Genomic DNA, 12,724 nt, shown 5'->3' on the forward strand with positions numbered 1-12,724 from the left:
AAGAAATGCTTGATTGCATTTTTGAAAATTGGTGACCATTGAGCCTGGCAGAGTGTCACAAAAAATAATGGCCAGAGTATTGTTCTTCGTAGGCAGATATATTTCATTGATTTCTCTCACTATTATCTTGAGCAGCCGCTTATTCTGAGCTGACGCTGCGTGTTTTGTTCATCAGTAAGAAGATAATCCTTCTTCAAAAATTAGTAGTTTGAACCTGCATTGCAAATTTTATCGGCCTGTACCAGGCACAGTGGACTTAATGATCGTCAGACACATGCATAACCTTTTCACCCGTTCCGAATGACATTTCATTCACATGAAGGAATGCTAACTTTTTCCTGAATACACGTCTCATAAGAGCCTTGTTTGTCCACATTCTCCGATCTCTTCCCTACCAAATTTTGCATTTCTCCATACACTACGTTGCACTTCATTCTTTTCAGGTTTTTTTTACGGTACTTCATACTAGAGCACTTCAACCGCATCTGTAATTACACAATCCGCATAAAATTTCGTGATGCAAGTAGACTCAGACTTCACGAAGCCAAAAAGTTGACCGTGTTTCATCTGGTGAAGGAGAACTAATAAGGGCCGAAGTGTTGATCAGCTAACCCGTAACCGACTGTCCTTGTATCGTCTAATCTAAGTCTGTTTTTATGCATCAACTCTCTACTTCTTGTACTCCAAACTGATCTGAATGTCACCCTCAGTAATACGGTATCTTCCTATACATCTGTAATAATCTGCCCATCAGCATTCAATTTAATTTACTGAATATTGTCCCAGAAAATCCTCCCGGGTGTTTGACTGATAACTCCGCGTACGTTGCAAAAATGAGTCTAAGCATTCTTGATTTGTCATCCATACTCTTCACTCCTCGTTATTCTTTAGATTTTGCTGCACATTGTGTCGCACAAATTAGTCTGTAATGTCGAGTGTGCATTACTTCTGACTTCAAACTAGTACTGAACAATCTGGTTCAGTCCTTTCTACCAAGGGTCCAACTTCGCCAAAGGGCTCCTAGAAGGTTAAAGCATCAAAATTCCCTGAGTAATCAACAAAATTGAGTGCGTATTCTTGAGCGGGGCTTTATAGCCTGATAAAACTCGGAAGCCTTCAAAATAAGGTTTCCAAGTTTAGTGATAAAGTCTGGTATGCAAGGCTACATTCCAAAATGTGTATCGGTGGCATGCCTTTCATCATTTTGACTGGGAAATTATTTTGAATTAATTCCAACAGCATGCCCATGACAACACATTTTTGGATCTACGAAATCAAATCTGGAGTCCCAAGGGACACCGTTTTAAAATTTTCTCTATCCACAGACGAAGCGATTTAACCTCTTCCCCTCACGTTGCCATCTGCAATCAGGATTAAAACGTCAGCACCAATTTCTTTTTGTTACTTAGGTGTCATTCTTGGGCTGGTTATCAGCACTCAGAAGTTTGCCTGTTTGAAAAATCTACATATGGTTTCTTCAAATACGCTTACATCCAAAAATCTTCAAATACATGCGACGTTTTTTTCTCTACCGATTGAATTTATATGGAAACGCTGATGACGATTTCTCTTCACTTTTCTCGACATTTTCTAGAAAGCTGTGCCAATCTGCCTACGTGGGGAATGTCGGTATTGGGAGGTTTGAAAAATTTGAAATGAATTTCTATTTGCGCTAACATCTAAACTTCCGGACATCATTTTTATTCAACCATGCAGCGTTACTTGACACTTTTTCAACTGTTTTTGTCAATATAAACTTCATTTCTGGATTCCAACGCTAGCAGCACAGCACGTGCTCAACTGTAGCTACATCGTCAGTCTTATTGCCATACCATTCACATGTGTCAACTGCCGCATTTGTTCCATTAATCATCAGCGGTTACATCTCACTAGGTTTTAATCGGAAATGTTTAACCATTTTTCTCGAAAAGTACTTCTTGTGCTTTGCAGTTATTAGACTTCCTGTGCGGGTCCTTTTTTCCTCTGCTAATCAACGAGACTTTTTTCTGTATGTGTGTTTGTTTGCTTTCTACAATTTGAATACAGTGCTTTCCACGGCAGATTCGGTTTCTTGGGGCTTACCAAGTTTCGGTTTTCTTGGTGACGACGTACTTTCATAGAGGGCTCGCTTTCATGCTCCAGCAATATGTTCCTGCATCTGAAGCGGATACCAGGCGATGTGAAGGAAACTGCATGAGTGCGTCGTTCCGTTAATTAGAAGAGGTAGCATTTTACCATAAATCGCACTGCTGATCGAATTTTAAGACAACTGCTTTTTTTAAACATTCTAATGCACACTTTCAATTTAGGCCTCAGGTATAAAAACAGACCTCTTGAAGCATGGTGTTTTGTACGACGAAGTTACTCCTCTCATTCAGTGCCGACAGATTTGCTTAGGTGAACTTGATGGCAAACACGAATCAGCTGGGTCTTTTAGTTATGAACAGTGGACAAAAATTTCAATGTAGCTTGAAGTATAACAAACTTCCCCATATATTAGCTCACTTTCACACATGAGTACATGCTAGCTTCTCAGCTGCATTAGCTGCGCCCTTTGAATCACCAATGGGGAAACCAAGGGAATTTCGCAATTCATGTCGTTCAGCAGTAGAAGACGCGGCAGCCTATTCATACTTTTTGAACTGGATTTCGCCTACATCCGTGGGCTAGCCAACTGAACAGTAAAAGGGAGCGTGCACCCAAAGTTATCTATCTAGCCAGATAAAAAAGATCTCAGCCTTATGAAGTGTCCACTCTTAGGAACCAGTCCATTTCTCATGAGATGGACAAATTTTGACCCTTTCTTCTCGAGTAATCATTTGAAAAGTAAGACTGCTCTTTTTCGTGCTTCACACGCCACAGTCATCAAGCCTGAAGTTGTCCGTATATTAATGATTTTGCGTTCCCTTCAGCTTTATCCGTATGATATGACCCAGTGGTGAGAGTAGGAACTTATTTTTCCGGAAGGCTCGTGATTCGAACTCTACCTCTGCCTCTGGACTTCCCATAACTAGCATTGGGCAACGTGGCAGTAATCTGTGCTTCGTTTGGGTTGCATGGCAGCTAGGCACCAAAAGAGTCTACAGTTAAACGATTTTTTATCTATTTGTCTTATAATAAAACATAAGTTATTCAAAAGACAAAACTTTAACCGGTTTTTCTGTTCTCACATCAAATTCTGTTGGCGTTTGTGCAAAGTGAATTGCACCTCATATTGCCATTGGCTCCTATTGATTCAGCATGGAAACCAAAATCTCACTATTATGAGTCTGTTTTCAAATACTTCATTATTAGCGACGAATGTTTAACGTAGGTCGACTGAACAGTACACCTTCGACGTTTACACAGAGGTGCAACACACCGCCAGGATGATCCACAGTCGTATAAGTAGGCAATAAATATTATGTACGGCTTCCTGCTTAAAACTCTATTACACACACAGATGATTAACGCTTCACAATCCCATAAACAGAATCACATCAAGAAATTTCGAATTATTTTCCTAACTTGTATTAACGTGGTAAGTATTTCCATTTCAGTCCACAAAAATATCGAGGTTAATATTGCTTCCTCGATGTCGGGAATATGAAAAAACTGATGCAATGTCCAAAGAAAGCAAATGTAGAATGCTTGGTATATTGCTAGTAAGACGGCTAACTGAAAGAGTGATAAAAGTATGTTCCTCCGACTGTTATCATGAGGAAGGAAAATTCTTGGAAATTACAGTTCTGCAGAATGTTTTTCCTAAATGTTTCGTACTGAAAACCATGCAACCTGTTAAACCCAAACCTAAACAAGTTTCAGTTAGAAAGAAGCTCGTATACATGGTAAACTAAGCGATTCATTCGCTGATCTAGTTTACGCGAGCTATGGAACATCTGTGGACACAATAGATATGGCTGCTAGCTTGTGCCCGATCTTTAATTCCGCCCCTCTATCAGTTTCCGTTTGAAGGACAAACTCTCACGTACTACAACCAGCTTTTTTGCGCATCCGTTTGTGTGCTGGTGTCCAGAATTATAAGTTTTGTCATACGACAAAACACCTGTCGGAGAGAACACAGTCCCGTATCCCCGAGTGTTAATGGGAATAAAACGGGATACCACGCAAGTGGCCGGAACTAGTCATTGTCATCGACAAAACACCAAGCCTTCCATATCGTATACTGGGTACTCTTGAACCGATCACGATTGATACGATCCAAGTTACCGTGGATCTTTGGGGCGATTATAATCCGACGTCTGGAGCCGCAACTTTGCGTCCGAAACAAACCTGTACAACCTCTGCCCACTAGCGACCTGGGAAAAAGGCAGTTTCATCAGCTTGTTCGACACTAACGTCAATTACTTGTCATCGTGTCTCAATGACCTACCCCTCACTCAGTCCCACTTCTTTTGATTTTTATTCCACTTCATTGTATTCACCCATGATGTCAACTTTTTCGCGTGATTTCTGTCACGATGTAACTTTGTGTGCAATAACTGAAAGAAAGATTCAAAGGACACTATCTGGGAACAGTTCACAGAACCTAGTCATCGTGTCGATTGACTTCGATTTTATGAAGAATGAGTGTTCCTTATTGACATTGTTTTACAATTTCGTTTAAAATAATCGTTGAAGGTTAATCTTGATCATCTACAGAATCAGCAAAAATAATGAAAAATTACTTGCATAAACTCAAACACTATTTGTTGAAAAGTGTAATGTAACAAGAATGATTTTAAAATTGCCTCTAGTGTGAACCCAGTTGCTGGAATCCATCGTCATTGGGACTGATTTCGATGGGTAGGGAACACAATGTCCCCAAAGATAACCGTCGCAGTGAGGGTTGTCGTGTCCTAAAGTTTGTTCGTGATACATCAAGAAAAATGAATGACAAATGACAACCAGAATGATGGGCTCTTCTTCAACGTAAATGCCCACAAATATTTATCAAGACTAGTCAAAATCAGTCTCCGCAAAGCACAAGGGATGCAGGAATCATCACATAGAAATGTGTTGATGCAAAACTGCAATTTAGCATGAATATGAAAATATCTACTCTGCATCTTAGATGACCCTGTGCCATTACGTGAGAAAATAAATTTCAGTGCACCTGAAAGCATAAATTCCCAGTTTGCTCTGGTATTCCATCAAATGGTAGCAGAACGGGAGAGGGGCTGTACCCAAACTGACGCTGATCCTATTACAGTCTTAGAAAATACATATCCAGCTCAAATAAAATTGTTTCCTTGCACTGTTACGAAGAATAACTTCAAAAATCGATACCTGTCTAATTAGACTAGTTGGCTAATACTGTGAACTAACGAGGTATACTCATTAGGCTAATGAACGTACAGGACCTCATTAACAGATCATGCTTAATGCTTGGTTTAATGATTTTTCCCACCTAATCAGGCACTGCTGCTCTCTAAAGCAAACCTCGATCAAATAGCGTTTATGGGGTTTTCGCCAGTCGAACGTGGCCCTTTAAAGAAGTGAATGCCTCTATTATTGCAACGAAACGTTCAAGCGAGTGGTGTAGATTCCCATCTCGTACTGCCGTGGTGTGCTGCAGTCCCGGTTCACAACAAACTCCGACCCTGAATGCATATGAGTAGTTCCACATGTAAGCAAAGGATAAACAGTGTATCTTCAAATGCCAGAACCAGAAAAAATGACCATTTTGCCTATCGATGAAACTTGTTCAATTTACTGGCCGATGCATGTGTCTCCTACAAACATTCGTCCCCGACAAAGTCGCCCTTTCGTCGCAAGATATACCTTAATAAACAATGTACTTTCCCCTCCTAAAGGCTTTCATCATTATCTTTCATTGAAATTCGCACTGATTTAAGGCAAAGACTGAGTGGGCTTTGAAAAAAGCTGCGTTTGGGAACCCCCAAAGCTTCCTTGGATATTAATTCAGGTTATTCTAATTCACCATCACGACCTACGCTACAACACCTTGTGTAAACCTGTGGAGGCGCGACATGGTTAACACTAAAAGGCTCGATTGTAACCATAGGTGTCTTGCTGGATAGGTTCTAATTTTTCCTGCAAGAAAAAAACTAAACTTGTGCCGTTTGCGGATCAAAGAGACTCTGTATTGGGGGCTTTGCCAATTTGGATACTGGAACTGACTTAGGTCGACGGGTTACTCATGTCCGAGAGAAAGTGGATGGGAACTGAAGCTAACTGTGTTTAACCAAATACAGTAACTTAGAGCTAGATAAGTTATAAGTGCATTATGGAAGCTGTGAATGGCTATTCGTGTTACATTTTCTCCTCAAAGTCATCCAATTTGAATCTTTCCTATTCTGAGATGTCTTTCATGGGCATGTTTATTTTATATTTTTGCATTTTTATGGCACCTATTGCAAATTCCCGTCCGCATGTCTTGTCTCAGATAGAGTGAAGATCGCAGAGATCCAGCACATGTACAGTGCGAAACGGAAAATCCACGAAAACTCGGGTTCTGCTTATCAAGGAAGGATGGTCCTAGAGCTTTGTGGTGCCTCCATTGTAGCACACGTAAGGACAGTGAGCAGTATCGAACACGGCATCTGATTATCCTGTCAGCGTGGCCTGTAGATTCCCTCGGGAAAATAGAGGTAGAGGACTCTGTCGTATATTTTGTTTGATTGCTTTCATCATTACACCTATTACAAAACGTCGAGTAAACAGGCTTAGTTTCAATCGTGTTTTATTTATAATCTCATTTGGGACATTCATTGTGACATTTTGCTCTAATGTATGAACATCTTGATCTGTTTATGAATGCTGGAATGCCTACTGGACAAACCCCGTTCATATAGATCATACCACGTGAAAGTTCCCTCTAATGTGACATTCATTGTGACATTTTGCTTCTAATGTATAACATCTTGATCTGTTTATGAATGCTGGAATGCCTACTGGATAAACCCCGTTCATATAGATCATACCACGTGAAAGTTCCCTCTAATGTGAGCCAGTTACATGTGGCTTAAGTGTCCACCACAAGTCCGCTAAACTGAACCAAATTTGATTTTCAATGACTGGACTATAGCAAGTGGAATTTTGCTAGTCAGTTATTACCGGGATATTGCAACAATCCTAAAGAGCGTTTGTGCATTCCTAAGGCAAAAATCTGTCTTATGCTGCAGAATGCTCGAAAGGTCGAATCCAAACAAAGTTTACCGAATTCTGAATACTATAAATCACCCGTGAAAGTGCGATGAGGTAATGATGGAATTCATGCGAAAACCCATCTTACAAATGACTTTAGAGTGATGGAAACGCAGGTCGCATGTTTCTTCGTATATTGCTTCGGAAACACCTGATTGTATTTTCGTGGTTTTGGTAATCACATTCACACTGTTATGTTTTGAGCAAACCTCTTCTTATCCCACCACGACCGTTTACTATGTGTTCTCCTTCGGGAAAGTTTGGTTTGATTAGCTGGCTGACCTGCGATGCTGATGTTCCTGACTCATGAAAGCGTTTCCACAAAATCACAACTTTAAACCACTGTTGGTGACCTTTTGAACTGAAAGAATCTTGCGATCAAGTGAGATGTTTAGGATTTCAAAACAAAGCGTGCCCAGAAATCATCTGAAATGCCCATCTGTCACCAACTGAACATTTACAGATTATTGGACAGTGAAGCAAAACTCTCATGTGCATCTTGTATAAGGAGCTGAATATCCATCTTCTCTTTGAATGGGTCTTCCAGAAATCTCCTGGATATTCTTTGACTACAATGCAAGTGAATGCTATAAAGCGACACCACAAATTCCGTAATAGATCTCACTTTTCAAGAGACGCGAAGCGGATTTACGAGGAGAGGTGACTTGCATGTCTCATCAGTAGTATCCACCGTCACACCTGTATCACACAACAGAGTGGCTCGTATCGAACAAAGTGTTGTACGTTAACAACAAGGTTGAACAAGGCGTTTGATATACAAATCCTTCAGAATGTATCGTTCCTAATTTCTATGTTCTCATAGTGTTTGGTTGGTAATGTTGTACTGGTAGGGCGGAAGCAACATCCTGGAAACTTGGTTTCCGATTAGATCAAAGCATTTGATATACAAATCCTTCAGAATGTATCATTCCTGATTTCTATGTTCTCATAGCGTTTGGTTGTACTGGTAGGACGGAACCAACATCCTGGAAACTTGGTTTCCGATTAGATCGCCTGTTTGTTTGTGTTGATTCCTCTCCTTTGGAAATATGTCACAAGATGACGTATTTGGTCATCAGCCTTGAGGACAGTGGCGGAACGGTTGTCTGGTACCGTAAACTCAGTGACAATGGCTCACATTTCATGGTGGTTTGAGACTGTTCAGTCATTCATAATCGCACAACCCCAAATGCACTATTCGAGCATATACGAGCGGACTAGAGCGGGAGTAGAATTACTGAATCTAACGAACACGAGTCCCAAAATTCTGAAAGCGGTCTACATTTCACGTTCGAAATATTCCTCATTGACCACAACTTCTGTGACCTGAATGTTTGAAAACTATTTTCAGTGGCTTTCGTCTTGTCAACTGAAATGCAATTGTAAAGAGTGTCGAATAAGTTTCAAGCAGATAGTTGAGTTCCCTTCGAATTCATTGTGTTTGCCCTCTTAAATATATCTCCAATTTCAATGCCTTTCAAACATTCAACCATATTTGCTCCTCTCCTAACAAAAGAGGGTTTAAAAGCCAAGATGAAAACAGCATTCGGTTTACGACACTGTGCACCATCTTTGGGGTAAGTTTAGCCCATGTGGAAGAGTTTTTCCATGTGAGAATGCGTGTTATTTTCAGAAACTACTCTGTCTCGGTATTGAAAACCAAATTCTGCCTCCTCGGCCAGTTCATCTACACTACGTATATCAGCAAGGTTGTACTGGTTCCTTCCGTATCCCGGGCATTTCCTGAACCCGTTGCAAGGCCACAATAAACCTGGATGAAACTCTCTTTCGGACCGGCAATATAGATTATTGTCCAAAAAGGGCGCTCCAGATGTTAACGCTCTGTACCCACACAAATTTGGATCTGTCCATTTCACATATGTTCGAATTTTTAACTAAAAAACTTTAAGAACGTTTGCCATAGTTTATCATGTACATTTGAGTTACAGGGACCTTAACCATAGCAAATTAATTTCACTGCATCCCGGGCTAGATCAATTCAGTCCAGATGTAAATGCGTAACTGAACTCTAGAGCACCAGGCTCATGGCCTTACAGAAGACACGGTTTCCAACAAACTGTATCGATTCAAACTCCAGGGTATAAAAGCCATTTTTGTTGATTCTCCAACCAGTGGTGCAGTTCGAGCTTAGATATGGCGATTCTGTGACATTTTTCGTTTGAGGTAATGTTGTCTGTGCTTTGTACTCGGACTACATATATTCTAAAAGTTCCTGTATTAAGCTTCAAAACTGCATTTCATATGCCCTTAAGCTCAAAAATGAGGAGGCTGTTACAACCATTAACTCACGTGAGTTTCGGTTAAAGCTCAAGCCTTTTCAAGGAAAAGTGATATGGATTTCACGCATGGAGCAAAAATGGGTTTATTTTGTTTCACAACATACCGGAAGAATAGTTAAGAAAACTTATCACGAGCATCAGAACGACAAGGAAGTATAGAGTTGTGACATGTAGTAGTCAACTGAAGTATGAATTAAATATCGTAATTTAGTGATACAAGTTTGAGGAAGTCCTCCGGGGGAGCTGTAATAATTGGGGGGTAAATAGATGAGATTTTATGTCAAAGAAAACTAGTGTAGTCCAATGTTACACGCAGCGGCGTACGTTTTGTATGCATTTGAGAGTAGATAGCGCAGGGATTAAATTACTCTCAGAGCTGCTTGGAATGCTTACCGGCGAACTTGGATTCGGTCTTTCCGTTCACTAAGAAAGATAATTAGCGGACACTGTTAGCCAAATCGACCAGAAACATGTACGCCAGGCGCGTCAAAATTACGCTGTTAAGTAGTAATAAGGAAAGCAAAACATTCCAATATACTGCGCTCTTTTTACATATCTTCAAATAGCGATTGCCCAGAGGCATTGTATAAGGGCAGCAAATGTCATTTTTGCACACGCAGTTCTTGCATTCACTTCCTTGTCCTATGTTGGCGTGTGCAGTGTCGATCACCAAGTGAGCGAAAATCCATACAGAGTTTGGCGCAAAACTGTTTAGCTGACTACTTGATGTTGTACGTTGAGTGTGCTTGCTGGTAAGACACCGGCTTTTAAGAACTAGTTGTATGAAAGGTAGTATACATGCCAGGGTTACATAATGGAATCGCATCCAAACGCACTCACAATTTGTAACATTCTGGAATCGAGCTTTAATTCATTTAGAAACGTTCAGTAGGTTTGCGCGAAGCACTTTATCCTAGCTTAAAATAAAATGACAAGGTTGTCCAGACAAGCATACTATCTTACTACTAACTAGAAAGTTTTTCCGCTAACTGTTGGTAGAGCCAAAAGTATTCTACGTGATGGTTGATTCCGTTTATATTTCCTGTGCACTGCCTTGCGACAAAATGAAATCAGCCAGATGTCAACCGCTCCTTAACGCACTTAATGTTTTCCTCTATAAGTTCAGTGTATAGTTGGTTTGGCATCACAAAGCTAGTCGTCTTTCCCACCTTACCAAATAGCTTTATTCTGTATTAGTTTCCATTTTACGTCAACTACCTATCTGTTTAAGCGGAGGGTTTAGTGTTGCACCTTTAAATTGGTGCCGAAAATCTTCATTTCATACAAATTTGGGGAGTTCGTCATTAAACTCAAGTCGTTTCGGTTTTGAAATTTCCACGTGCAAGCGGTTTGAATGCCTGCATACTCATTCTGCATCCGGCTCAAGATCTACAGCCCTCGGTAGGTATATTTTGGTTAGTCTGGTAGGTGGCTTTATCATGCTGGGATTCAACAAAGTGGTTCAACATTTTCCGACGATTCTAACCTCTATAGAAAAGCCGTCTGTGCGCGAGGATTTACGGGCTCAAGGTACAGGTAAGAATTTCGCTACTTCGGAGATCCCTGCACTTTTTTTCATGCGGGCATCACTGATGACTCCCGATAGGGAGAGCGATGAACAACACTTTCTGGCCTTTTAGCATATTTTGGTTTCATCTGAAGGAAATTCCCATTGAATTTAAAGTTTGTATTTCGTTGCCTACTTTGCAAGAAAACCACATTGCGTGTTGGAGAGAAACCTTTTTTGCTTCAAGAAGTATACCACCTACTAAAAGTTTCAGGTAAATCGGTGAAAGTAATAATTGCATTCAGTTGTCTCGTCATAACAAAAACAAAATGTTTAGCTTGTCGGCTCCCAGTGGCTTAGGCTTTAAGCTTTAGATTAGATTATTTAAGTCATCTACAGGGCCGTCGTGATCCACTGACTAAACTGACAGGTAAATACCGTTGGACAGAAAATTATCGAGAAAATTCAATTTTTCTACTTTCCAAACAAAAACAAATGTTGACGGAAAATCCGAGAAAACTCCATTTTTATCGTAATTTTACTTCTTTGGTATGTCAGCGTCAAGCGAAAAATTTAGTAATCAGTTAGGGAAATAAACAGCTCATCGTGAGTTCGATTCAGATAAACATGCTTACTGCAGCAGTGCACCAGGAAAAATGCTCCCAGTACTCATCAATTGCCCTTTTATCCTGCCATTAATCAGCCTCAACGTCCCCCAATTCGATTTTTTGTATATAACTTATTGATAGAAAGCCAGTATATTGCAAACCTTTATCACCTCCCGTTTCCTGTGGTCTCCCTCTTCTAACACTTGTCACTATGAACTCGATTGTTTTCACTGAACAATAAAATTTTACATTACTGTTTAAGCCTACTGGTTACAACTGCTGATCAAATTTCCTCCTGTCGTTTTCATCATCTTGCGCTGCCGGCCTTATACTTTGGAACTAGTTGGTACGTTTGCTGTGATAACCTCTCCACAGGTTGTAACAGAGTTCTATTTGCTGGTAGCCACAAAATATATGCTGAGTGTTTCCGCGAATATCTCCTCGTGTTAGCGTATTACGGAACGGAAGAGTTAAGATCCATATTCTCCCAAGAGATTGTAAGGGTGACGAGCTTCTCACCTAATGTTTGCCCTTCAATGTGAACCGAGAGTTTTTCGGGTTTGCTTGCAAAATACACTTTGTCGACTCCTCTGATAGCTACGTAATTTGACGTAGTTCTTGAGTTTGTCCATTTTGGACCCGTTCACAGTTGGGTCACTTATTTTTGAGAATCTTCCTTTCAAGTCTGTATTCTTCCATCTATATTCTTTCCACTAGTTAATTATACACTATTTCCTCACGATCCTATGTAAGCAATGGTATGGGGTACTAATGAAAGGAAGTGAGGCTTCACTGCAGAGTTGTTTATCAGAGAAACACCAACTAAACAGTTACAGACTATTGAACAGGGGAGCAAAACTCTGATATGCATCTTGTTTACAAAACTGGATGTCCATCTTCTCCCTGAACGCGTCTACCTGAACGTTGACTGTTACTCAAATGCAAGCTAATGCCACAAAGCCACTCCACAAATTCCATAATAGATCTCACTTTTCAAGAGACGCGAAGGAGATTTACGAGAAGACACTACACACATGCCTCATCAGTGGCATTCACAGTTACACTAGTATGTTCTAGTTATTAGTGATGATGACGTCAGAAAATTTAGAGGAACCAGGAACCATGGTTCAGAGACTGGGATCACAAAAACAGAAATAAAC

At 40.4% G+C, this 12,724-nt stretch overlaps 1 protein-coding gene across 1 annotated transcript; it reads left to right on the plus strand.

Annotated features, from left to right (window-relative positions):
* Positions 1–7,639: 7,639 nt before the first annotated feature.
* T265_01707 (hypothetical protein) lies at positions 7,640–12,514 on the plus strand (the record flags this gene model as incomplete). Its single annotated transcript, XM_009165773.1, has 2 exons — positions 7,640–7,809; positions 12,376–12,514. The coding sequence occupies 2 exons, from the start codon at positions 7,640–7,642 to the stop codon at positions 12,512–12,514; spliced, it is 309 nt and encodes a 102-aa protein (XP_009164037.1).
* Positions 12,515–12,724: the final 210 nt, after the last annotated feature.

Source organism: Opisthorchis viverrini (genome assembly GCF_000715545.1).
Source record: "Opisthorchis viverrini unplaced genomic scaffold opera_v5_18, whole genome shotgun sequence".
NCBI classification, from domain to species: Eukaryota; Metazoa; Platyhelminthes; class Trematoda; order Opisthorchiida; family Opisthorchiidae; genus Opisthorchis; species Opisthorchis viverrini.